At 34.2% G+C, this 27,851-nt stretch overlaps 4 protein-coding genes across 5 annotated transcripts; 3 read left to right on the top strand and 1 right to left on the bottom strand.

Annotated features, from left to right (window-relative positions):
* Positions 1–801: 801 nt before the first annotated feature.
* Positions 802–7,532, top strand: LOC107890640 (peroxisomal acyl-coenzyme A oxidase 1). Of its 2 annotated transcripts, XM_016815155.2 has the most exons (15): positions 802–903; positions 1,042–1,188; positions 2,103–2,211; positions 2,293–2,354; positions 2,589–2,798; positions 3,077–3,164; positions 3,238–3,400; positions 3,825–4,023; positions 4,277–4,474; positions 4,710–4,841; positions 5,373–5,493; positions 5,780–5,890; positions 6,561–6,630; positions 6,805–6,988; positions 7,080–7,532. In XM_016815155.2, the coding sequence occupies exons 2-15, from the start codon at positions 1,051–1,053 to the stop codon at positions 7,287–7,289; spliced, it is 1,995 nt and encodes a 664-aa protein (XP_016670644.1). In that variant the 5' UTR covers positions 802–903; positions 1,042–1,050; the 3' UTR covers positions 7,290–7,532. The 2 variants fall into 2 exon arrangements, with proteins under 2 accessions (XP_016670644.1, XP_040957141.1); XM_041101207.1 differs by lacking the exons at positions 802–903; positions 2,103–2,211 and having other exon boundaries at positions 1,058–1,188.
* Positions 7,533–10,917: 3,385 nt separating this feature from the next.
* LOC107890641 (WAT1-related protein At5g47470) lies at positions 10,918–20,172 on the top strand. The gene is made up of 7 exons (XM_016815156.2): positions 10,918–11,337; positions 11,459–11,524; positions 11,689–11,805; positions 19,127–19,367; positions 19,446–19,607; positions 19,685–19,836; positions 19,922–20,172. The coding sequence occupies exons 1-7, from the start codon at positions 11,138–11,140 to the stop codon at positions 20,037–20,039; spliced, it is 1,056 nt and encodes a 351-aa protein (XP_016670645.1). The 5' UTR covers positions 10,918–11,137; the 3' UTR covers positions 20,040–20,172.
* Positions 20,173–21,371: 1,199 nt separating this feature from the next.
* Positions 21,372–22,054, top strand: LOC107892832 (uncharacterized). The gene has a single exon (XM_016817872.2). It carries the CDS (start codon positions 21,525–21,527, stop codon positions 21,843–21,845), a length of 321 nt encoding a protein of 106 aa, XP_016673361.1. The 5' UTR covers positions 21,372–21,524; the 3' UTR covers positions 21,846–22,054.
* Positions 22,055–22,670: 616 nt separating this feature from the next.
* Positions 22,671–27,798, bottom strand: LOC107890642 (asparagine--tRNA ligase, chloroplastic/mitochondrial). Its single transcript, XM_016815157.2, has 15 exons — positions 27,292–27,798; positions 27,144–27,212; positions 26,840–26,950; positions 26,280–26,384; positions 25,887–26,024; positions 25,421–25,501; positions 25,010–25,087; positions 24,860–24,928; positions 24,650–24,724; positions 24,426–24,509; positions 24,170–24,256; positions 23,894–23,989; positions 23,725–23,799; positions 23,392–23,518; positions 22,671–23,094 (listed from the first exon to the last, which is right to left on the bottom strand). Exons 1-15 carry the CDS (start codon positions 27,781–27,783, stop codon positions 22,979–22,981), a joined length of 1,803 nt encoding a protein of 600 aa, XP_016670646.2. The 5' UTR covers positions 27,784–27,798; the 3' UTR covers positions 22,671–22,978.
* Positions 27,799–27,851: the final 53 nt, after the last annotated feature.

Raw genomic sequence — 27,851 nt, 5'->3', positions numbered from 1 at the left:
TTATCATTATCTTATAGGGGAAAAAAGACATGAAATGAAAAATTATAAATATTGAGATAATAAATTATTGAAAAAAAATAAAGTATAATTCGAATATAATATATAAATTAAAATTGAAATTTAATAACTTTATGTAATTTAAATAAAATGAATGGTTATGGATTAAGTACGCATACTTTATTTTGAAAAAGAAAACTAAGTTAACAATTTGAATTAAAACTAAATCTAGAAATTCGAATATTGTCGGGAAGAAAAATAGAAACTCGAATTTAGTCCAGCTGGGACCCAGCATATTTAAACTTTTGTCTCTTAATGTATTATTAGAAAATTATATATGAATTTTAATTGTATATAATTATATACTGAAACTTTAATTGTAGCTTAAATGTATAATTAAAAATTTAATTTTGATTTAATTATATAGATTTAAAGAAATAAATACATCAATTTATTTTATATTGGAAAAATATAATTATTTATGTATGTAATATATAAACATAAAATGATATATCAATAGTTGTGTTAAAAATTTATAAGAATCGGATCAAATTAAAATTTTATGTATAAAATTGCACAAAATTAAAGTTCATGTATATAATTACATATTAAACCATAATTCATTTATAATTTTGATATTTATCCTAAAATATAAGATTAGTAGTTAAATCTATAATTAACTTTTTAATTATTAGTAGTTACATCAATAATTAACTTTTAATTATTATAAATTAAAAATTCATTTTTCGATTTAACTTTTGTCCACCTTTCTTTCAGTAAAAAGTCTTAACGTGGGAATTAACTACTTTTTAATATATTTTTATACGGTCGTTATTTTTGATAAATAGAGTCAATAAATTCTCAACCAACTCTATTGTAATAATCGAAGCCGAAATAAGGGCGAAGGTTTTGTTTTGTTTTGTTTTTTTTTTTTTGTTTTTAAAGTATTTATATTCAGTTCATTCTGCTAGATACTTGCTCTTTTGCTTAAGTGCTCTATTGTTAATTTGTTGGTTTTTGAAATTTCGATTTTTGTCGAAAAAGAAAAACACAATGGAACCACTGGATTACCACGCTGAGGAGAGGAGCAACGCGTCGTTCGATGTAGAAGAGATGAAGATCGTTTGGGCTGGTTCTCGTCACGCCTTTGAGATCTCCGATCGAGCTGCTCGTCTCGTCGCTAGTGATCCGGTGATCTAGTGTTTTTTTTTTTCTCTTTTTTGTCATTTGATTTCTTGTTACCTACATTATGGCTGTGAATATATATATGAAACAGAAGTTTCAGAAGATTGAGAGTTTTGGTTAATCATAACTTGAAATTGTTAGTTTCTTACACTTTTATTGCTGAATGGCTCCGATTAATATTTTCTTTTTTTTTCTAGATTAATTCCATTTCTCTTTGGTTCCCGATAACACGCGGGAAAAAAAAGTGAAGCTGAAGTTTGGATTTTGGCCTCTAGTTGTTAGTTGCTTTTAGGGTTTAAAATTTAAATATATTGTTTCCTATAATCCCTTATCAGAATATGCTTTTTACTGTATGTTTCTCACGAAAATGTAGGAAGAAATCCAATTTTTGTTTGGTTGCGTAAATTGAGTATTCAGTTTCTGCCTGTTAAATGTGCACCAGCATTCGGGATATTGCAATATTATAAAATTTGAGGTTCTTCTTAAGCTTTTCAGCTACCGGAAAGAGTTTCCTTGGACTTGAGACAACTTTTACCTGTTTCTTAATTTCAGCTTAGTTTCTCTATGTTTTGCCACTTGAGTCTTTTAACTCTTGAAATGCGTTAAAGAATAGAAGACTAAGTGTCTTAAAGATTGAGGCAGTTCCATAATTTACCTTCAGTTGTTCTAGATTTTGGATTTGAGTTTTGGTATTGTTAGTTTCGAAAAATTGGCATAAGTGGAAAAGTGAAATGAAGCAAAGATGTGATTTTCTCTTCCAGTGATGTTGTCGTTCTTTTCTATTAGTTTCTGCACTGACTGATATTTAATATTACTAACCTTTCCCTCCAGTAACCTAAACGACTAGAGGCACTTCTCAATTTGGCATTTTTAAAGATAATTCTTTCATATCTAAGTAGTCTTCCTTCTATTTTTTCTAGGTCTTTCGAAAGGATAACAGAACTATGCTTAGTAGGAAGGAGTTGTTTAAAGATACTTTGAGAAAAACTGCTCATGCAGTGAAGCGGACTATTGAGCTTAATCTCTCTGGTTTCTTTTCATCTGAGCTTCTCATTGCGTTATTTGATTTTTCCCTTGGATATCTAATTAAATTGTTATCTTTTATGATAGAGGAAGAGACACATACATTATGGTTTTATGTGGATCAGCCTGCTTATGCAAACCTTCATTGGGTAAGTGCTATTTCTTGATTCCAGTTATAAGCTTCTAAGTACCATGTATGCTATTTCTACGCTAAGCAATATATTTGGAAAACACAAGAAACTTTGGTCAACTTCAGCATTCAAATCTCGTTTGCTAAATTTAATACAAAATGATGGTCTCTTTGGGGTAATTTCTGGGTTTGAAGTTTGCATATTTTAATCTAGTTTTAAGTTTTAACCTACTAATATATATTTTCTTGATAGGGAATGTTTATACCTGCTATTGAAGGACAAGGAACTGAGGAGCAGAAACAGAAATGGCTGCCAATGGCACATAACATGCAAATCATTGGATGCTATGCACAAACTGAACTTGGTCATGGCTCCAATGTCCAAGGGCTTGAAACTACAGCAACATTTGATCCTCAGACTGATGAATTTGTCATTCATAGCCCCACATTGACTTCAAGCAAAGTGAGTAAAATAGTTAACAATCCTTTGATCAATTCTGTCTTTGATATTGATCAATTATACTTTGTAGTAAGCAATATATCCTGAGAACTGCTTCAATAATCATTCTCAGTATTTTTCTTCTTTGGCTCAGACATCCTCAAGTGTATCCTCTCTCCTCTTTTTTCTTGTGTACAATGCGTAGTTTTCTTATGCGTACTTTGCATACTTCATGACTTGTTGTAATCTTATAGTGATCTCCTTGTATTTTATTCACTTAGCTTGGTTTTTGCTATTTATAGTGGTGGCCTGGTGGACTGGGTAAAGTATCCACACATGCTGTGGTTTATGCTCGTCTTAGAACAGATGGACAAGATTATGGAGTGCATGGTAAGTTCCTAATTCATGAACTTACTTCTTTAGCTGGTATTGCAGATATTAATTCAGATACTTTCTTTTTCAGGTTTTATTGTCCAGCTGCGTGGTCTGGATGACCACTCTCCTCTTCCAGGCATAACAGTTGGTGATATTGGAATGAAATTTGGAAGTGGGGCATATAACAGCATGGACAATGGTCTTCTGAGATTTGATCATGTGCGCATCCCGAGGAACCAAATGCTAATGCGGTTTGTTCTATAACCATTCCTCTCTATGTCTTTGTCTGCTGCTTTCTCTGAAGGCCAATATTTTTTCTCTCGTTTGATGTTTATCTGTCTGCCCACCTTATAGAGGAATAAAAGTGTAGCCATGGTGGAAGTATCTTTTGAAAAGTCTTTACTGGATAGTTCCTGTACTGAGCAGTTTTTTCTTGACTGAAGTTGCAAGGCTGCAAAATTTTCTGCAACGTCAGTTAACAATAGAGAGGTTTTAGAGTGGTTAAAAACCTAAAATTTATAAAAGTATCTTTCGTCAATTGAAGAAAAAGACCAACAAGGAAGCCACAAAAGTGATAACCTAGGCTGAAGTGCTGCTCCTATAGTGTGATTTTCATGCAAAAACAAGATGACTGTTCTGATGTTTGCTTCTTTATTTCCTCGCCAAATGTTTCAGTCTTTCCCAGGTTACAAGAGAAGGGAAATATGTACAATCTGATGTTCCCCGCCAGCTGGTTTATGGTACTATGGTCTATGTCCGACAAATAATTGTATCCGAAGCTTCTTGTGCTTTGTCAAGGGCAGTTTGTATTGCAACAAGGTACAGTGCTGTTCGTAGACAATTTGGTTCAGAGAATGGTGGTCCAGAGACCCAGGTACTACTTTCTTTTGGACTGCATACACTGATACACTGATACACCTATACATATTATTTCCAGTACAGATTGTTGTACACAGCAACCTTTTATTTTATAATCACTTCTAATGGCTTGTTCTTTCCCATAGAAACTTCCAAAGACTTTTGTTGAAAAGTATTGGTTGCTACTGCTGTTGATGTTTCAGACTAATTTTTACGTGTCCCAAAGGCTGATGCATCTAATGCTTTTACATTTATTTAATTTGTTTCAGGTGATTAACTATAAAACTCAGCAAAGTAGACTCTTTCCTTTGCTTGCCTCTGCCTATGCTTTCAGATTTGTTGGTGAATGGATGAAATGGTTATACATTGATGTGAGCAAAAGATTGCAAGCCAATGATTTCTCCACGTTACCTGAGGTTCATGCATGCGCTGCAGGGTTAAAATCTATTACCACTTCTGCAACTGCAGTATGTCACTATTACTAACCTTCACTGGTCTTCCTTATAATTATATTGATTAGTTTTCTACTATGTCAAATCTTGATTAGTTTTCCTTCTATTTGGTTGGCCAGTTTATTTTCTATTTGATGGCACAAATGCTCTCTCTTTACTTTTAAAAGTTTTGATATTCATTTGAAATCACAGTCAATAACTCAGTTTATTTATTTATGTTTTTATCTTGGCTAAAATAATATGCTTGCAGGATGCCATTGAAGAATGCCGAAAGTTGTGTGGCGGTCATGGTTATCTTTCTTGCAGTGGGCTTCCGGAATTATTTGCAGTTTATATCCCTAACTGTACTTATGAAGGAGACAATATTGTGATGCTTTTGCAGGTGTGAAAAATGTGAAGTAGTATATAACTTTTATTTTTGTCAACCTTTCTTTGTCTTCATTTTGTTCTTTTAGATGGTAATGGATGAATTCCAATTTTCTAATGGAGGCTTAATCTTAGTAGTAGGTTTTACTATCTATTATGAGAATCTCTGATTTCAGTATCTTATTAGCTGTATTGCTGGTGCTTCTTGGTATTTTATGTAGATAGGATGAACCATGTTACTCGGGCTTGGATGTGAGTGTTAAATACGAGTATATATCTGACACAGATATGGTTAGATTTTCTAAGTTTCTCTATGTATTTAGAGGATCTTTAGAGGTCATATCCCCATATCTATGAATCGGATAGGAGTGTAGGACACTAAAGAAGAGTGAAGAGTCCGAGTAGCATAGAGGATGAATCTATAGCAAAGAACATGTAAGAAATATCACAATTGAAATAGGGAACCAATCTAAAATCCTTAGATGTTGTGTTCATAATGATGATGGGGTGCCATCTATTGACAATGCAAGCGGAAATATTTCTGTAGGTTGCAAGGTTTCTAATGAAGACCATTTCCCGGCTGGTGTCTGGAAAGATGCCTGTTGGGACAGCAGCATATTTGGGACGAGTAGAACATCTCATGCAATGCCATTGTGAAGTTCAAAGGGGTACCTCTTACATGTTTTTCTTTCTTGAGCTTGTTTACGACTTGTATTTTGAATTATTGCTTCTTGGAAAATTGAAAATTGTCATTTTTACCAATATTAATTATGATTTGCGCAATGCCTAGGAGTAAGTTTGCTGGTCCTTATTTGTAAACAATTTAAAGCTTATTTTAATTCTAATCTACAAAAATATTGCCAACTCTAGACATGGTTTCATACTCCTTGACAAATTAACATTGGACTGGGTAAGTAACAATATAATTATTTCATTATTTCGGTTGGCTTGCAGCTGAGGATTGGCTGAAACATAGTATTATATTGGAGGCATTTGAAGCGAGGTCTGCTCGGATGTCTGTTGCCTGTGCTGAAAGCCTTAGCAGATTTTCAACTCCAGAAGAGGGTATCTCCTCTCTACCTTGATGGGTGAATAAGCATTCTCTTTTATCAGTCATTTTTATTGTCATGTTACTCAACCAAGTTCACTCTTGCATGGTCCTCTTGTAGATGGTCATGTTGGGGGCGTAAATGAGACACCTTTGATCACAAATTACTCAAGTTAGACTAGAAAAAAATAAATTTGGCTTAGTCATTTTCGAGTTGAGCTCTAACTTGAGTAGCTCAAGCTGTTGGTTGGACTGAATTTGTGTACTTTCATGTTTTATTCATATAGCTGGCGAGTTTAATATATATTTATTTTTCACCAATATTGAAAAATTCTAGCATGAACTAGAAGTCGAGCACAAATAATCAAGCTTGAGGTTAAGCATGGAGATCTACCTTAGTTTTTACTAGGTAATCATGCCTAATTGAGCAAGTTCAAGCAGTTCACCCCTTGAACCGAATTAATTTCAAGCTTTAAAAGTTAAACTCAATGAGTCCGACTCATACTTTGAGCCTTGAATTTCAAGTCGAGATTGAGCTTCTTACTGCTTGAGTTCAGCTCAGCTCAATTATGAATATCATTTTGTTATGATATATAATCTGGACTGACCTCTCTGCTTTTAAGTTGTTGAAGTAGATAAATTAATTGGGCTTCCATGTTCTCTTTTCCCTTTTTTATATATCTTCAGGTTTTGGTGAAATCTCAGCAGATCTGGTTGAGGCTGCCGTTGCTCATTGTCAGTTAATTATTGTTTCCAAGTAAGCTTCTCCTTGAAATTAATAGTCGATGAGGTTTCTTATGTATGGAAGGAACCAAACTATAATATTCATAAAACTCTTAACTTTCATCTCAATTTCTAAGAAATTGGTTGCAAAAGTTGAACACCAAATCATAGGATCAACATAGTGTCGGCTGCTTGATTTGTTTTTCAGGTTCATTGAGAAACTGCAGCAAGACATACCAGGAAAGGGAGTGAAAACACAGTTGGAGAACCTCTGCAACGTATATGCATTGTCTCTTTTACACAAACATCTTGGTCATTTCGTCTCCACTGGCTGCATTACCCCAAAACAAGGTGCACTAGCGAACGAACAGCTCAGATCACTTTACTCCCAGGTTTGTTTCAAGTATTTGATTCCGTTAATACGGTGATCAGCTCAAAAGGCTGCTGCATTCTCACTAGTTTTGATCTCATTTAAAACTGTAGGTCCGCCCGAATGCGATTGCCCTTGTTGATGCATTCAATCACACTGACCACTACCTTGGCTCGGTTCTCGGTTGCTATGATGGAAATGTTTATCAAAAACTGTATGAGGAAGCGTGGAAGAGTCCGTTGAATGATACGGTTGTGCCGGATGGTTATGATGAGTACATTCGGCCACTTTTGAAGCAACATTTTCGTACTGCAAGACTCTAACAGTTCAAGTACCTTGCAGTTGGTTGAATGTTAGAATGAGGAAGGTTAGCTTAAAACTGGGCTTCCGCAACTATTTATCTTCTCTTACAGATTATGGCTCTGATTTGTTGTTATTTGCGGAATTAAACGTCGTCGTAGGGTACCTTCGATTCTTAAGTTACGTAGTGGGATAAAAGTTAAAGATGATATATATATGTGTGTTTTATATATCTATTCTGTAATAAATCGATGGAAATTAATTAAGTCTGGCTCGTTCATTGATTTATTATATTGTAGTTTTATTCGCTTGAATCGTTTAATTTTTAATATGTTTATAGTTTTCTTTTTTAAAATAAAATTAATCCAACCATATTTGTACAGCCAATATCATCCCAGCTTGTAAAAGTAAGCAACAACCATTTATTTAATCAATTATACATTAAGACGCTCTATAAAGCACTCTTTACAGTAATACCAAAATCGCTGACCCCAAGTACATGCTCTAGCAACTTCGAAATTGGTTAAAAGTAGGACAAATATGCGATCAACAAAATTGTTGTGACTTGTTTGGTATTAGCAATCCTCCGAGCAGTGCATGTTGAATAGTCTGAAACTCAGCTACATTGGGATATTGTTGAATTGCCTCTGCAACCGTGTGAATTTTATCATCCTACCCAAATCATTCTCCTCATCGAAAATTGCGCCCAATAGTGCATGAGCAAAGAATGAACTCTTTGCAATTATTAGTACGGTTATATCTTTTAGCGATATTATAGTTTTGTCTCGTGGAAATTAAAAGTATAGATTATGGAATTTTATTGTTCAACTGATACATAAAAAAATCTCAGTACGCCTCAAAATTTATCTATTTGACTAATCGTACATAATAGGTCTATATTATGTATTTATTTTTTTTATTTTTAATATCATTATTCTTTTCTTTACAATAATTTTTTACCTTTTAAAAAATTCTATGTTAAACTTTATTTTAATAAATATTTAATAATTACAAATAATAAAATATTAAAATAATATATTTTAAGAAACTTTCATTTTAAATTTCCTTTTTAGAGATATCTATATTATCATAAGAGTGAAACGGCCATAAAGAAAATCAAAACTAAAAAAAAAAGATTAAATTATATAATATGTAAATATTGAGAGATAAATTTTTTATAATCAAAACTAAATTCACACAATATATAAATATTTGAAGGTTAAAATTATTAATATACTAATTTTAAAAATGGACTCTTTTCATGAGTACTTTAACTTTTTCACGTTATAAAACATGGAAAATTAATATGATGCTATTTATTTTCATCAACATTTTTTTTTGGGTCAATTTCATCAACATTAAATATACAAAAAATTTTCTTAAAAAGAATACAAAAATTAGTTTTTATACTTAATTTGAAAAATAATTAGTCTGCAAATAGAAGTGCTTATAGGCCAAGTCGAGTTTATGTAAGATATCTAGACTAATTTTTCAAATCCGAGCCTAACTAAACCCGAAAAATAGACTTATTTTTTGTCCAAACCTAACCCAATTTAAAAAAGATAGACTCGAACTCAACCCAACCCGTTTATATTTGAATTTTTTAAATTAGTTTTTATTTAAAAATAAGTTTTTAAAGAAAATATATAATACACTAAGTGCACTAAAAATATTAAAATAAATATTTCTAACATAAATATATTAAATGTTTTATTATATTAAAAAAACAAATAAATATAATAAATGTTTTATTTTATTAAATATAATTTTTAAAATTTTATATTTTGGGTTGAGTTATTTAGTTTGGTAAATTTTTTTTTAAGTTTTGGGTAATTGATTTAATTGTTATTGAGTTAGTAATTTAATATAAATATAAACATATATAAGTATTGTTTATCATATATAATTAATATAATTATTTTTTATAGCATAATATATTTGGGCCAAGCTAGAGCAAAAAAATCTTACCCAAGGGTCAGGCCTTATAGAAAATGACCCTTAAATTTTACCCAATCCCAATTTTTAAGCATTGTATTTTCATTCAAACCCTCCCATTTTTTGGTAGGCTTTTTGACCAGGGTAGGTGGCCCAACTTATGAGTAAGTTTATTTGTAGATATGATTAATCAACTTTGTTTAACGTTCATTGTAACAATAGTTAGAACAAAAATAAACAGCGCAAGTAAAATGAGTACAGAAAAGAAACAATACAACCAATCTTTGTTTACACAGTTCAGGTACAATGATCTTACATCTTCGAAGCCTCGTTCATGATAAATTTTTTATTCAATCACCAAATACTTCAAGAGTGCACTTCTTTCCCTATTTATTAAAGCTCACAACCTCTTCTCCAAGCAAGTATATGCAACCTCGATAAAGAATTAATGATCCCACAACTTACAATAGTCACTAAACAGAGATTCAACTAAGGGTGAGTTTGGATGGGCGATACGTTTACCTGCGGTTAGTGTAAAAACAGCGGTGGCAGTGAGATTAGATACTGTAGCGTGAGACAAAAAGTAAGCTAAACGCACCGCACCCAATCGCCCATCCAAACCCACCCTAAGTGTTACATACACCTTAATTAACTAAACAAATACTCAAAAAGAGACAAACAAGCTAATCAAAACACAATGTGGGAGCCTTTTTTGTAAAAATCAACTCTTAAAACTTGATTTTTCAAGGGAGAATGCCGCCTATATATAGGCTCAGAGAGCAATAAAATATTCTCTTCTAAAACAATTGATAAGTCTTTGAAAAACTCTTTTAAATAAATCTGATAACTATTTTTAAAAATAGCTCTTTAATTAAAATTTTCATACTAATCAAATCACTTCAAGATGTCGATAGGGAGACTAAAACCTTTAGTCGACCTCTACTATATTTTGTCAAATATGTCATATTTAAATGGATCAAACTCATGTAAAAGATTAAAAACGACGACCCAAGTAAAAAACAAATTGATTATTACAGTACATGAAACGAGCACTGAGCAGCAGCAACTTCAACATAATTTACCTTTTATCCTACAATAAAAGGACTTGTCAAAATAGTGTATAAGAGACTTGGAGGCGATTCACATTTTGGTCCAAGTGGTGGGCCGCCGAGTTGTTAAATATTTGCAGGGCGAGAACGACGCCCACAAGGACAGGCTTGGACTATTGTTGCGTTAGGCGAGTTGGTCCCAAGGGTGGGTTACGTGTGGCAGGTATGCATGCCAACCCACTTTCAAACTTCTAATTGACTGCTATATACAGATATATTTTTACCATTATAAAATTATTCATCAAATTGGTAGATTTAATTAATAATCATCTCAATTAGAAAAAAAATATTTTAAGACTAATTTTATGTTTTGAAAACCACCTCCAAAAACATTACTTTCTTTTAAAAAATTATTAATTTAGAGAGATGGAAAAAGGTACTACATAAAATATCCCTGGATTTTAAGTATACTCATTTGTTGTTATTAATTTCCCCTTAATTATTCTTAAGCATTTCAAACTAAAAATTATTATATTAAGTGGAGAGACGTGAGATAATACCAATAAATTATATAATTGAAAATTTTAACCATAAATATAAATATATAAATCCAGAAAATAAAATAAAGCCATAAAAAAACAAGGTCCTTGCCAACCTCTTCCGAATAACCAGAAGAAGACTGGTAGCTGAAACATCTTTAACGTTAGCTAAGTATAATTAACTTAATTCGGTTACATCATATATAATCTCCATTCTCACTCTATTTAATTATTATTAAGTAAGAAAAAAAAAGCAGAGGGTTTGTTTCGGAGGTGAAGAAAGAAGGTTTTGTGTATATAGTGTATTGTTTGGAAGGAAGGAAGGAAAGTGAGGGAAAATAATTAAAGATGGTGGAATACATGAAAAAGGAAGTGGTAGAAGATGTGGTGATAGTTGCAGGATTGATAGGGGTGCAATTCTTTTTCGCAGGGAATTCAGTTTTACTTGGATACCTAATGTCCCTTGGCCTTAAACCTTTCACCATTGTTATTTTCTTCTCCTTTTCAACCTTCCTCGTTGTCTCTCCTTTTGCTGTTCACTTTGAAAGGTAAGTTTTTCTTTTGGGTTTATCGAAATTGTATGTTTGAGGTGTATATGCTTAATTTTAGCGCTAAGATTTTCTATCGGTTGGGAGTGAATTTGGTGAAAGTTTGACGTTAATTTTGCAGGAGCAAATGGCCCAAACAATTGACATTGAAGTTGATAATTCAGCTGGTTTCCATCTCCTTTTCAGGGTAAACATGATTACTCATTTGCCATATATTTTCGACATTATTTGGTACAATAAATCAAATATAAATAATTTATATGTTTAATAGATTACATATGCAAGCTTAATATATTCCAAAGAAAGATAATATGTCTCCCCCAATGATGTTATGATTAATATTTGTTTCAGGGTAAGTCTCTTCCAGTTCCTATTTCTAAAAGGGATAAATCTATCCTCACCTGCAATGGCAACAGCCATGCCAAACCTTGCTCCAGCCCTCATCTTTATAATTGCTTGGACTTGCAGGTATTGTATTTATTTCATTTTTTTTCTTTTTATTTCTTTCCCAAAGTAGTTTTATTATTAAAAATTGGATTATCCCACATAAATTTATTATATTAAATGTTATATTTATCTTATATTCCTTTTGTTTTATCAATGTTTAAATTTTTATATAATATTGAAAAACAAGAGGATATATATGGTTTAAATCCGGGTCATCTAAGTGTTAGATAAGAGTTTTAATAACCACTTCTCCAAACAAATCAAAACAATTTTTTTTTGAGTTCTAATACTATATATATATGCATGTGTATATATATTAATAATCTCTAATACTATATTTTAAGAATTAAAAAAATTATGTTAGGTCTTTGAATTCACTTCATTCTTCGGGTTTGACTCCTTTCCATTACCTTTTTACCTATTATTATTTAATACATATTCAATCATCATTCTTAAGTTGACTTTCATATTTAGTAGATAGACCTTTTACATTTTTTTTTGTGAAATGAAAAAGCATCAATTACATAAAACAACTATTTATTTTATCCACTTGCAGTAAATCTAAAATATCCTTAGGAGCCTCATCAATAACTTGTAAGCTTGATTTCCAACTCAAACTGAGTTTAGCAAGACGATCCGCTACCAAATTCTGATTTCTTGGGATATGCTTAATCCTCCACTCCCCTTCTGATTACAAGATGCGATGAGTTCTTCGAAGCACAATAAGATGCGATGAGTTCTTCGAAGCACAATAATCCCTGAGTCTTCCAAATCCATATCAGTCAAGATCTGGGCAATTTCAAGATTATCTGTCATAATAATGATCTGTCTATAGCCCTTATTAAATAAAATAAGGGTCTCATTTAGAATGCCCCAGACTTCAACCTCAAACGGAGAGCACACGCCTAAGAATCGGTTAAATCCCATTATCCAATTTCCATCTCGATCACGAGCTACGCCTCCTGTTGCAGCATAACCAGAATCTTTGGCCATAACCCCATTAGTGGATAAATACACCCAAGTATCATCTGAATTGTCCGTCAAATAGATCCCTGCTTGTTATTAATGTGATCTCCAACATGAGAGTCGTAGTGACGACCCCAGCAACTAGAGACTTTTACCACTTCAGATGCTGTCCATGATATGTGTTGGAAGATAAATAGGTTCCTATTCTTCCATATACGCCAAGCGACTAATCCAAATAGGTAGGACCAAATAAGATGACAATCTTGCAATCTTTCATGAAAACAAAGGTTAAGAGTAAGCCAGTCCTGAAAAGAGACAGAGAAAAACCTTTTTTTTAACTGATAGGACCAAATAAGATGACAATCTTGCAATCTTTCATGAAAACAAAGGTTAAGAGTAAGCCAGTCCTGAAAAGAGACAGAGAAAAACCTTTTTTTTAACTGATTTGGAATCACAAGCCTCCACACATCTTTCGCGGGAGGACAATCTCTAAGAACACGCGCCAAATCCTCAAGGTCATGACCACATATAGTACAGGAGCTGCAATGACTGATTCCCTGTCTAGCTCGTTCCGAATTTGTAAGAAGTCTTTGTTTGAAAACAAGCCAAAGAAAGACTCTACCTCTCTAAAGACCCGGATATTTCTAAAGAATCTTCTAATATTCCTCCTGAGAATTCCAAGAATCCTCTTTCAAAGACCAATAGGCATTGCGAACTAAGAAGACACTAGACGCTGACCGGGCCCATATAACTTTATCCGAACTAGAGTCAAGGTGTGGGGGAGGAATGCTAATGATTCTATTGATTATATCTTCAGTCACCTAGACATGAAACAAATCCAAATTCCAGCTACCATTAGAATTGATCATCTCCCTAACACAACAATCCAAATTAAGGTTAGCAAAATAAGGAATTTTTGAGATTAAAGGGCCCATATTTAGAATCCAGGGATCTTTCCAACATCGAGCACCAGCACCATTTTCAATAGATTATGCAAGATTTTCTCGAAGAAGCGGTCATATCTTAGAGAGTGCTCTCCATAAATGAGAACATTGGCTTCTACTGATAGAATCTGGGAACTGATCTTTCCAACCATACTTGGCACGAAGAACACGAACCCAAAGCGCATTACTTTTAGACACTAGATTAAAGTCAATCTTCTTAAGGAAAGATGAATTTTGATCTTCCAAATGTCTGGAGCCAAGACCTCCCCGAGCCCTCGGTTTACAAATAGAATTCCAACCTACTAAAGACATTTTAGGATGCCCATCAGTACTGCCCCAAATAAACTATCTAACCAATATTTCAATGTCAACATTAACACCTTTCGGAATCATTAAAGACTGCATGAAGTAATTAGATATGGGAAGGAGTACCGATTGAGCCAAAGTGATTCTTTCTACAATAGATAACTTCCTGGCATCCCAACTTTGCAATTTCTTTCTCACCTTATCCACAATAAAGCTCAGAGTACTCTTGGTAATCCTGTCGTGCAAAAGAGGAACACCCAAATAGGTGCCAAGATTTCAGACTTCCTGAAAACTAAAAAGCTGATTAATTTAATTACGAACATCAGCGTCAGTATCTTTGGAAAAGAATATGTTACTTTTTCTAACACTGATTTGGTGACCCAAAATCTTACAGAACTGAGTTAGGATGCTATCCAGTAATCGAGCTTGGTCAAGCTGAGCTTTACAGAAGATCACCAAGTCATCTGCAAAGAACAAATGAGAAACTGAAGGACCTGTGCAAGAAAGATGAATTGGGGTCCATTTTTCAGATCCTATTTCTGTTCGAATAAAATGCCTTAACCATTCCATGCAAAGTACAAATAGATAAGGTGATAAAGGACAACCTTGGCGAATTCCTCTCTTAGGTTTGAACTTCTGAGTAGGCACTCCATTTCATAGAATTTGCACAGAAGAGGAAGAAATAGATGGCATGATTACATTCTGTAAGAAGACAGGGATTCCAGCTGCAATCAAAGAAGCACTTATAAATTCCCAACTAACTCTTTCATAGGTTTTCTCTAAATCTAACTTAATAGCCATCAACTTCCTTCCTTTCCGATTGCATCGCATAGAATGGATGACTTTTTGAGCTAAAATAATGTTACCAGGAATGTTACGCCCAGCTATGAACCCAGCTTGTTCTTGGGAGATAAGCTTAGGAAAGATCACCTTGAACCGATTTGCAATTACTTTCATTACCAACTTGTAGAGAACAGAACATAAACTAATGGGCCTAAAGTGACTAAAGTCCTCAGGACTCTCTTTTTTAGGAATCAACATAATCAACGTATTATTCAATTCTGGCTCAATCATACGTCAGAAAAAAATCTTGAACCCACTGGCACACATCATTCCCAAGGATATCCCACTGATTTTGAAAAAAATGAGCATGGAAACTATCACTTCTAGGAGCTTTCAAAGGAGCCATGTCAAACAATGCACTTTTAATCTCCTCATTAATGATAGTAGCCTCCAAAAAAATGATCTTTGAAGAATTAAAGCTAGGAAAACCAATATTTGGAATATCCCTCAAGACAGGGGGAGCCTCTCCATAAAGTTCTTCAAAGAAATCCACTGCCTTAGCTTGCAACTTGTAGAGAACAGAACATAAACTAATGGGCCTAAAGTGACTAAAGTCCTCAGGACTCTCTTTTTTAGGAATCAACATAATCAACGTATTATTCAATTCTGGCTCAATCATACGTCAGCAAAAAATCTTGAACCCACTGGCACACATCATTCCCAAGGATATCCCACTGATTTTGAAAAAAATGAGCATGGAAACTATCACTTCTAGGAGCTTTCAAAGGAGCCATGTCAAACAATGCACTTTTAATCTCCCCATTAATGATAGTAGCCTCCAAAAAAATGATCTTTGAAGAATTAAAGCTAGGAAAACCAATATTTGGAATATCCCTCAAGACAGGGGGAGCCTCTCCATAAAGTTCTTCAAAGAAATCCACCGCCTTAGCTTGCAAGATGTCATGATCTGAACACCATTCCCCATTATCAATACGTAAGGTTGTGATACGGTTGAATTTTCTTCTCCTCAACGTACGGCTATGAAAAAATTTGTATTTCGGTCCCCCAATTGAAGCCAATCGCAACGAGCCTTTTGTCTCCAAAGTAAATCTTCATGGTCAAGAACATTTTCCAGCTCATCCCTAATTTCCAATTCTTTTCCTGCTAGATAAGTAGAGGAATAATGCTCCAGGCTTTTTGAATATTGTTGAGCGATCTCATAAGATTTCTCTTACGAGTACTCAGAAAGCCATAAATATTCTTGCTCCAATCTTTAGCAAAAAAGGTAAAATTATTTAAAGATTCAACCATATTACCTGCAAAATTCCACCTTTCTTTAACAAGATTGGAGAAATCACTATGCTTCATCCATCCCGCTAAAAACCTGAAAGGTCTACCTTGAGGTATGCTAAGGTCCTGTCTAATAGATAGCAAGAGGGGCCTATGATCAGACTTAATACGAGTGAGATGATGGACAAAGTACTGTGGAAAAATAGACACCCAAGCATCATTAGCTAAGGCCCGATCAAGTCTGACAAAAGTACCACCTCTTTGCCAAGTGAAAGTAGGTCTATTAAACCCCAAATCCTGCAACTCACAAGAGTCAAAAAAATTACCAAATAAAACGCAACGCTTACCAACGAAAACAAGACTCTTTTTATCTGAAAAAGATAAGATGGCATTAAAATCCCCTATAATTAACCAAGGAAAAGAAAGGTTAGGGTTAGCAGATCTTAAGCCTTTCCAAAGAAGCTTTCGTTTACACCTATCTGAACTGCCATAAACAAAGGAAATAAAGAAAGTATTATTAGGATTAAGATTATCAACACGTAAGAAAATAAATTGCGGATGGTTTTGAACAATATGTATTTGGATAAACTCCTTCCATCCAACCTATATACCTCTTGAAAAACCAACGGCTTCAACTCGATGTGAATAGTTAAACCCCAATTTTTCAATAATAAGATTAGCCTTTTTACCACTCACTCTTGGTTCCACCAAAAAACAACATCAGGCATGTGCTCTGCGTTGTATTCCTGAAAGGCTCGTAAAAAATTCCTGCTAGCGTACCCTTGACAATTCCATGATTTTTTTTAGATTTAAAGCCATAATAAGATAAATACAATATAAAAATAAAGTAAACCAAACCCCCAATTTTAAGATAAAAACATTATCAAAAAAAAAAAACAAATAAGGACTATAAGAAAAATCCTTACTGCCTAGGGACATTAACTCCCTCTTATTGCACATTAGTTTCGACACTTATTTCAACCCCAAGATTAGAATTTGCAAGGGTTGAAATGCTCTGGGTGAGATACTCCATCGATTCCTTCAAGGGCATTCGTTGGGCTCCCGAGATTTTGAAGCGGGCATTGCTGCCATGAAGCAATTTGGCCTATTTTTTAGTATATCCTCTACCTCTGTTTTTAATAGCTTTACCCGAACCAGAGGAAATCACTGGAGAAAAACCAAAATTATTTGGGGAAGGAGCATTGTTATTTGCCTTTGTTTGGGTGCTTTCATGGAAGACAACCACCGAGTGTCTACCGGAGTCAAGGTTTCCAACATCCAGTGAAACTGCACTTCTATCCTGCCTTGTATCCTCCAAATCTAGCCAATTTATTGAGCCTTCACCTTCAAACCGGAGACCCATACCATCACCTGGGACTGTTTGCAATTCAGCAGCTGCATTAGACCGACTGCCTCTTCCAGTAGTAACAGGGAAGTGTTGGGCTGCCAAGTCCGGATTAGAATGATCCAAAACTCCCCGGGCTTGACCAGCTAATGTGACCCTAAAGCCCAAGCTATTAACAGGCTTCTTAATGCTATGTAAGTTTTCCTTCAGACTATTAATGGACATGCTGGGCTCCGAAATTAGCCTACCTTTCTCTTTAATAATAGGGTCACAATCCTCCATCAAGCGTACCTCCTTTAAATTGCTTTTATTATTGTTGTTTTCTTTCCCTTCTATTCGACCGTTATAAAGAGTAGCAGAATCTTTTCCAATAAAATTGCCATGCAAAATTTCTTTTCTTTTATAATGCCTAATATCTGGCAAAAATCCCTCAAAATCCTCTTTGTGCATGTCCTTATTATTAGGGACTCTAAATCGAGATCCTTCTTTTTCATTCTGTTGGTTATCTAAGGAAATTTGCACATTTTCTCTAATTTTCTGCCTTGATTTCCTTTCAACGATCATCCATGGTCTGAAATTTTCGTCTTCTTTCTTCAAGCCAGCCTTGGCCGTGTTTTGAATCTCCGATGACATTTCCGACGGGGCATTCTCCTTTTCGCTAGAGATTTCAGAATTTCTAAAAGGACAAGAGTTTTTCACATGCCCATATCTCCCACAGTGAAAACAATTGTAGATAAAGATTCATATTCAAAATTCTGCTTATGACCATTAATCAAAATATGGGACACCAATGGCTTTTCCAAGTCAACGTAAACAACCATTCTGGCAAATCGCCCCCTAGTCCTGCTATCCGTGTTCATATCCAATTTAACCACTTTTCCAACCATTTCCCCTATCTCAGTGATGATTTTATGATTGTATAAATAGCCAGGTAAACCAGGAAATCTAATCCATGCCATCACAACACTTGGGTAAGCTTGTGTAGGGTCAAAGGCTAACGTCCAAGGTTGAACCGTCAAATATTGACCAAAGATGATCCAAGGACCTTCAGAAAGCGCCCTTTCACAGTCCAACTTATTCTGAAATTTTACCAGGAAGTAACCATTTTCTATATCCATCATATGTAAAGGCGCTGATGGTCTCCACAGATTGTACAGTTTATTCTGCAAAACCGAAAAACTAATGTTACGACCAAGAAGTTTTAAAATCACCGTGTTCTCCATACCTTGAATAAGGATTTTGTGAATCCTATCCGAGAAAGAAATAGAATGCACGCCATTCACAATTGATTTCTGAATGTCCCCGTCCAAGATATCAAGATCATCTTTTCCTTCCGAATCATTGAAAGTATCCTTTGACGATTGGCCGACGAGCATATCCCTCCACGAGATAGGCTTTTCCGGAGATGGGTCAATCAATATATTATTATTTGTATCATCATCTCCTCCTCTGAATCAAACTTTCTTAGGATTCAACTCCTCAGTAATGGATTTTTCAAAGTCAGTGTTTTCATAGAGAGAACTCATATTTTTTCCTTGTGTTTGATTTTCTTTTTTAGACCTTTCACATTTGAACGGGGACCATCAATGTATTAGATATTAATGGATGAAAAAATAAAGGGTTGGATCTTAACCAGCCAGGTTCTAAGATTTTCACTTATCTTGAGTGATGGGAGCTCCCTTAAAATGGTGGATGATTGTTGTTGCAGGTTAGAAAAAGTAGCTCTAAGTTGCTTGTACAGTAAAGTGAAGATTGCCGGCACAATCTTATGTGTCTTAGGTGCCCTTACAATGAGCCTTATGCAAAGCACTGTCTCCTCCAAAGATGCAACAGCCATGCCTCCCCTAACTGATGTTGATACTGATATGATTTTCGACAAAGATAAGATCTCCGGCTGCTTGTATCTCGTTGCAGCTGTCTTTGTTCTATCAAGCAATATAGTCTTGCAAGTAATGATATATTCATCAAAAAACAAAACACGACGCAGCTCTTTCTTTTTCTTTGCTAAGATTTTGGTGTTCTTGCAGGGGATAACTTTGGGTGACTTGCCTGCGCCAATGTCACTATGTGCCCTAACATCGTTCATTGGAATGATTATTACTGCAATTGTTCAGTTAGTTGAAGATCATGCTTTGCAATGGGCTTCACCCTTTGTTAGCTTTAAGGACCTCATTATCTTTTCTCTAATGGTATGCTTCAAATTTCTTGAAGTATTCATGTTCGACATAGTGATATATTTGTTTAATTCAAATTGGGATATGCATAGGCAGGTGCAATGGGCGGGGCAAGTGTAAGCTTCAATGGATGGGCAATGAAGAAAAGGGGACCAGTTTTTGTCTCAATGTTCAGCCCCATTGGAACAGTCATTGCAGTGGTTTTCTCTTTTATTACCTTAGGGGAGACAATTTCATTAGGAAGGTAAACATTGAACATGCATATATATTATTATTCAACAATTTGGATGTAAGCTGAACAGTATTGGATAAATGTGTGTTTAATGCAGTTTTGCAGGAATGTTGCTTATGTTCACTGGTCTCTACGTCGTCTTATGGGCTAAAAGAAAAGAACTTTATTGTGATATTGAAGAGGGGGTGGACGCAGAGAAGCCATTATTAAATTAATATGTTGTTCATATTTACTTGCTATGCAGAATGTAAATTTTTCCTATACTTCAACTGTTGTAGAAACTTGATATACTAGCAGCCTGTAAACTTGAAATGTCTAATTAATCTTGTCAAAGTAAATTTATACGAATTGTCTCCAGTATTCTTATCAAACATCCATGTTCTATATATTTTTTGATGTAAGGATGAAAATGCAATTTGTCAAGTATACTAAAAAATTTGGAAAAATTGTAACATATCTATTTGAATTTATCATGTACACCCAAATTTTGACAACTCTTGGTTAAACGGATAAAATGCACTTTTAATCCCTTCAAAAATTAATAATTTAATTTAAAGCATGTAACCCTTAGTTAAATATATATATATTACAATTTTGACTCTCTTAAAATTTAATAATTTAATCTAAGTTATTTAATCCAACATTATGATCTAAAATTTTAAAATCTTATAATTTTATTTCAGTCTCAATATAAAATTCTGGGCTTTGTTCCTGATGGTGTGGATGATGCTTCATACCTTTCGGTGTGGGTTTTGGATTTTACAGCTGGTTTGTTTTTAGGGTAAGTAGTGCGGACTAATTTTCTATAAAAACCAAGATTTGTCCAATTTTATAAATAAAAGTCAACTCATATCAGACATTAAGATATAAATTGAAAGAAAATTTAACAAAATGTCATGAATTTTTCTTTTAAGAAAATGATATAAAAGCTTTTGGCAAATGAATGCATTTTCTAATTTAATTACTTAAAGAAAATACTAAATTGCAAAAAAGAAAAATATAAAATGAAATTCTAACTTAAAACTTAATTTGTTTCAAACAAACTTGACTCAAAACGATACAATATTAATCACATAAACATGAGATATTGTCTAAGAAATTGGAGGTTGACACTGACAATTTGTGATTAAAGAAAAAAGACCTTTGTTGCCAAGTCCTAGTAGAGATTTCAATAAGCTTACTCTCATGTACCCTAATCGAATTCCACATCAAATATTATATAAGGAAATTGTTTAATATCAGAACCATATCTATATATAGATAATACACACCTGTCAGTCGGATGCATTGTAGTGTATGCATGTATATATATATATTGTTATTTATAAACATAAATATCAAATTCACTCATATTTCTCAACCCAATCATCAAATTTAATTAACTTCCAGGATACATATATGAAGTATTCAATGATTCTTAATCAGATAAAATAAAGTCAAAAAAGATTTAAATGACGTGCTGGACTTGCCATTTCATTACCACAATAATAATAATAAGAATAAGAACAACTAAATATATTATATATAGTCATGAGTGATCAGTTCATCACCACTAAACCCAATATACCAAAACTCCAAAAGTCTTCCGTATAGTCTCTCTCTCTCTCTCTCTCTCTCTCTCTCTCTCTCTCTCTCTCTCTCTCTCTCTCTCTCCATCCTCTCTGTTTAGTGATTCATTACCAGAAAATCCCAGGAAAAAAATGGAGGGTCTTATCCCTTTGGTATATCGAAGATTGAAGAAGGCCAAAACTCGTCGACAATACGAGTGTCTTTCCTCCGGCGCAGCTAAAAGCTACGACATTAGTGAGTTTTACGTTCAGAGTCCGAGTCAGTATATGAAACCCAATAATACTTCCATGGCTGAGAAGAATATCGGTGGTCAAGGTCACCGCCGGCGTATGTCAACGGGAGATATCTCCGGGATGGATGGAATGGAAACCGGCGAATCTACAACTCCGGCGGTGGCAAAACTCACGAGGTTTAGGAGCCACAGGATGTTTTCATGCGTAACCGGTTGCTAGGTGCTATCCATGTCTCTTTCTTACATCATAAAACATTATGTATTGTTTTTAATTGGCAATCAAAATGTTCATTAGAGGCACTGTATATACTCTTTTTCTCTGCTAATTATATATTTTTTCTTGTAATAAGTAGAAAATGGTTGCTTTCAAATCTGAGAATTATTAATGCTTTTGCATGATTAATGAATTGATTGTTTACAACTTTAAAATATAGTATTTGATCAATAATAATTCAATGCTTTCAATTTTTGGTTTATATCATAACATATTTCTTGATTTTCAAAAAGAAAAAACAAAATATGAGGCAGTGGATCATGTGATCACATGTAAAAACGACATAATAATAAACATGTTGCAATAAAGGCAAAGGCTACAAATACTGGGACGACAGAAGAGTTAAACAAAAACAGGCAAATGGGTGTAATATTAGTATATTTTAATCCAATAAAATATTATTTATATTCTGTATTTGGTGATTAAGTCATGCAGAATTGGTCCAGTTCCTAATCCCAATATGATGAATTTAGCAACCAATGACTTTTTCAATGCATATCTATAATTACTTGGTATTTTAATGTTAGTAAGAAACCATTTATTGATTATTAAACAGAGTAGGTAATATTATAAATGATTAAAAATACATACGTCCTTTACCCTGATTAATATCCATAAAATATGCTTTTATTTCAAAAAAAAAAATTAATCCTCATTTAAAAGTTCAATTTTTAATATCACTAATTTTTTTATAAATTCTTGAAAAGAATGTAATTAAAAAAAAGACCTATTTTAACATATAAGGTAGATAAAGCAACAAAAGATAATTTGTTGAAGAATAAATATACTTCCTTCTAGGAAATAACATTTGTAACTTCATTATTTCTTTTCTTTTTCTATAATATGTAAATTCATTTTACAACAGCACTAATTTCAGTTTTTAAATATTATAAACTTCAATATACCTTCTTTTTAAAAAAAAATACAAAAGGCAAAAGGTAGCTAAAGTCTTCAGTGCCCTAAAAAGAATAGATGGGATATCTTAGTATAAAACATGAATTTGAGGAAGGAAAAAGAAAAAGAACGAAGCTAAAAAACTGCTTAAAGAAAATATGGAAAACTCGTTGATGTTTGCACCACTAAAATTCAGCAGAACCAGGTGCTCTTGGGAAAGGTATTGCATCTCTTATATTCTCGATTCCGGTGGCGAACTGAACCAGTCTTTCGAAGCCGAGTCCGAAACCCGCATGAGGAACTGGCAAAGACAATCAAAGAGATTTTACAATGGTAAATGCAATAAGATGGTCATCACATAGAAACCATGATAATAACTTTCCTGCACAACTGCCCCTTGCAATTCACCTCGATGACACACCATAATATAAAAAGCCTAAAGGGTTCAGTTGGTTAACCATCTCTTTTGAGATGACATTGCCGTTGCATGTGCCTGAACCTAGATAGCTATGTTACTCAGAACTCATCTGAGTGCTAGAAACTGAACTATTCTCAGGCTCAGCAGCTATTGTTAAAGTTTGAGAGAAGTATCTCTAACCTGAACCGTATCGACGCAAATCAAGATACCACCAGTAGCTCTCCTTACTAAGCTTCAACTCATCTAAACGATTTTCCAGATAATCAAGCCGTTCTTCTCTTTGGCTTCCACCAATGAGCTCACCAACCTAACCAAACGTAAACAAGAAAAGGAACTGTAATGAACTCGACAACCAAGGAAAAGCATATAACAAGAATAATATTCTTATCTAAGCGCAACAAATATGTTTGTTATAAAAGGAGCATCACAGTGTCTAAACTTATCCAATAAAAAGATTATGTTCGTTATAACAAATCTGCTGGCAACCATAGATGAAGAAATTTTAATATTTACCCGAGGTACCAACATATCCATTGCTGCTACAGTCTTCCCATCATCGTTTTGCCGCATATAGAATGCCTTGATCTCCTGAGAGTATTACATTAAATAACTCTAGGCATTAAACACCAAAAGCAGATAAAATCCCAACATAGAGAAGAGTGATCAGAGACAATTCGCATGCCTTTGGGTAGTCCCTGATTATAACAGGGCATCCTTTAAATGCTTCTTCAGTTATGTAACGTTCATGCTCACTTTGCAAATCACATCCCCATTTCACCTGCAAAAGGGAACCAAGAATCAGAAATCTTCTATAGAAATGAGTTTCCATACAATCCTGTGATGGGACTATCTCTGAGGCATGGCTAACAATCACAAATTTAAGCATGGCACATTCATGAACAGGAAATGGCTATCTTTTCAACTAAGTAGGTTTGAACAGAAAATAAACAAGCAATACCGGAAATTCAAATTTCTTCTTTGCTTTTAGAAGAAGTCCAATTGCATCGGTATAAGTCAGCTGCACAAAGTCTTTCTCAGCCACATCCTGTTAATCACATAAAATTCATCCATATATCAGTAATAACATTGCCAGTAACTGTGTCAAGCTCAAAAGAAGAGGTGATCAAAATCTAGAAGATGAAATAATGTTTAATAACCCCTCCCAATTCAGTTCAGAATAAAATGTAAGGTTAAGATACAAATTGAGCCCGTACATTCAGCCGATCAATGACCCCTTTCTCGATCCAAGTGTTGAAAAATTCCATGTCTTCCTTGCAATTATCAAGCACGTGCCTCACCTTCCAAGGAAAAGAGCATTGTTACAGCAAATTCACTTGGAAAGATACAACTAAAGAATTTCAATGGATCTGCCTACAAGCTTCTTACTCTAGCATTAGCAACAAAGATGAATTTATAATAGATGTGAAGAGTAACATACTACATACTGGAGATATGCAGTAGCACAGGCCATGTCATCATCCAGATCAGCAAAAGCCAGCTCTGGTTCAATCATCTATATAAAAGAGGGAATAAGTTCTTGAAGACAAGGTTTAGGTAAGGTCAGAATAAATGCATAAAAGTAGGAAGGACATGGATGTGAAGTTGAATAGAAAGTTAAAAATTAAAATACTAAACCAAGAATGCCTACCCAAAATTCAGCCAAGTGCCGGGATGTGTTCGAATTTTCCGCTCGAAAGGTGGGTCCAAATGTATACACCTGCCAAAGTATAAGCATGCATTATTTCTTGATTGATTACCTTTGCATTTTGGATTACTATGAGTACAAAAGGAGGCATACATCTGAAAGAGCAGTAGCATATGTTTCAGCATTAAGTTGGCCTGAAACTGTCAAGAATGCAGGTTTGCCAAAAAAATCCTGACACAAAAAAATAGGACAAAGAATTACATTAGTGGAATCCAAAAACATACTAGTTCCTGAGAGTTGCAAACTACGTCCACTATGATTTCAGACATGTAGTGATAGACAATAATAAAATTTGCAGCAGAAAAGTTTAGAAGTAGTTTCCAGATAATTGCACAGATGATGCATGGAGCAAAGTTATAAAACCACATACAGTTGGCTGCCTCTCTGCAGTTGAAGACCTTGAAATGCAAAGAGAACGCTTTTATTTTATAAAAATTCAAACATTTAAATAGGGATGCAACTCTATATAGTAGTACTGGAAGTGGGCGAGTTAGACTAACTCACCTGTGACCAATCAATTAACCCATTCTTTGTATTTGGAATGGCATCCACAGGCGAATCAGCAGCTTCTCTGGAGCTTGGAATCTATTAATTACAAAAAGCTTTATAAGTCAAAATGCTAAATGAAGTGTTGTAACATAATTGTATCATAGTTGCTTATCAGTTCTTACTGAAACCATTTCATGCGCAGTGGGATCATACATTTAAATCAACAAGCACATATATTGTCCAAACCATCCCAAGGAGAAACAAATTTAACAATGGAATAAGGATGCTAGAAATTGATTGAAAACATAATAATTCCCTTAAGTCTAGAGGCTTCATGTTTGCGGGTGGACAATAATAGCTTACCTTTACACAAAGTTGTTTAAAATATAATCTTAGATTAACTTTTAACTAAAAACCTAAAATACAGTATAGCTATTAGAAAAAATTAAAAAAATAAATTCTTGATAGATATTGTTCATACCAAAGTAGTAACGCAGAACTGTTCACCAGCTCCTTCACAATCTGAAGCTGTGATGATAGGACTTGAGATCCATACAAAACCATTTTCTTGAAAAAATTTATGAGTTGCATAGGCCAAAGCATTCCTCACTCGTGCAACCTAAAGAGAAGTTGTACCATTAAAAGAGAACACTTATACAGATAAACAAACAAGCAAATAAAATCACGATGGTCTGATTTGAAAGGCAAAACATTAAAAAAAAAAAAAGACTGAAAAAGAACCATGCTGGGCAAATAGCAAGTAAAAGTTACAACTAATATAATAGATAATGTCTTGCACAAATTATGGTAACAGTAAAAATAAATAAATATAATAGCAACTAGTGGTGATAGTGAACAAGCAACAGAACCATACTGCACCAAATGTGTTTGTTCGAGGACGAAGATGAGCTTTGGTTCTCAAAAATTCTCGGCTGACCCTTTTCTTTTGAATGGGATAGGAAGGATCACTCTTTCCAACCTGCCAAAAAGAAAAAGAGTCCATATAATTAGTATAAACATTCAACTCGAAGTTTAAATTTTGTCCTTTAATTTAGTGAAGAACTTTCCTTTAATTGCCCAACAGAGGAACATGCAGTAACATTCATGTATTATAATACAGTAATTGTCCATTTTCCAAAGTATTGTCATGAAAAAAGAACAGCAACAAAAAGTTGTAAACCAATTTAGGATCACAACATAGCAATGCATAAAGCAGTATGATAGGTTTTAAAATTATAAACTTAGCAACCGTCTTATCTATTCTTAATTTAAGTCCAAAAGGAAAAATGAATTTCCTATTCCATAATCAACTTCGACTGTTAACAGATGCAGACCACTTGAGTCAATTCTCAAGGCAAAATGGATGAATAAACTCCTACATTTGACAATAATAAACGTCAACAAGACAGGGGGGTGGGGGGGAATCTAACATACCACGACAACTTTTTCAACCTTCAGTTCCACTTTCTGCTTTGATCCTTGGCTAGCCACCAAAGTCCCTTGCACCCATATAGATGCACCAGTAGCAATCAAGCCAGATTCCACCTACAAGCTTGAAACATATAAATGATTTGCAACTATAATAAAAAAATTTAAAATAAGGAAATTCCAGGAACAAATATAAATTGAAATTTGCTAATGTTCCACTTTCACAAAACAAATGAAACAAGAATTTTCATATATTCAATTTCATGGTTAAGAAAGGTTAAACATATATCTTTTTTAGGCCAGGGGATACCTGATCATAACCTTCAGCATCCGAATTCATAACACATTGCATGTTTGAAAGCGAAGAACCATCATTTACCTAAAAATATAACATCAACAAAATACATTAACTGAAATTTAAAAAAAAAAAAAGGAAAGGGAAAAGGTTTATTATTTACCTCTAGGAATGTAACGCTGCTTTGAACCCGGACAGTCCGAACCCACCCCATAACCACCACAGTCTGTCCGACCCGATTCAAACATTCATCAGGCCCTCCTTTTATGTCAGCAATTTTCAACTTTTTCCTGAACTCGCCAACTGTATTCCCCATTTCGCCAACTTTCTTTTCTGGGAATTCCCTTTTTTTCATCTCTCCGGACTGCAGCGCGGCGGAAATAACGGAGCAGAAGCATCGTTTCCGAGGAATGGTTGAGTGGAACGGGACCGGCCGACGAGGAAGCGGCGGGAAAAGCCGAGGGCTTGTTGGGTTTTTGGAATAGAACGAAAGGAAACGAAGAGTAGAGTAGGGTTTGAATCGGAGAGGAGTGGCGGGTGTTAAAGCAGCAGCAGCGGTAGCCGCCAGCCACTTGCATTGCTTTTTTGGTTTGCAGCTGTGATTTCGACCTCTGGTGCATAAATTTCCAATTTTTATATTATCTTTTCGTATCATAAAACAGATGATGTTGTTAGTGAAACAAACCCAACCCAACCCAACCCATTGCCATATTATGGTCCAAA

The sequence above is a fragment of the Gossypium hirsutum genome, chromosome D09, assembly GCF_007990345.1.
Source record: "Gossypium hirsutum isolate 1008001.06 chromosome D09, Gossypium_hirsutum_v2.1, whole genome shotgun sequence".
Lineage (NCBI taxonomy): Eukaryota > Viridiplantae > Streptophyta > Magnoliopsida > Malvales > Malvaceae > Gossypium > Gossypium hirsutum.
Note: the sequence above shows the minus strand (reverse complement) of the source record. Positions and strands in the feature narration are given on the sequence as shown.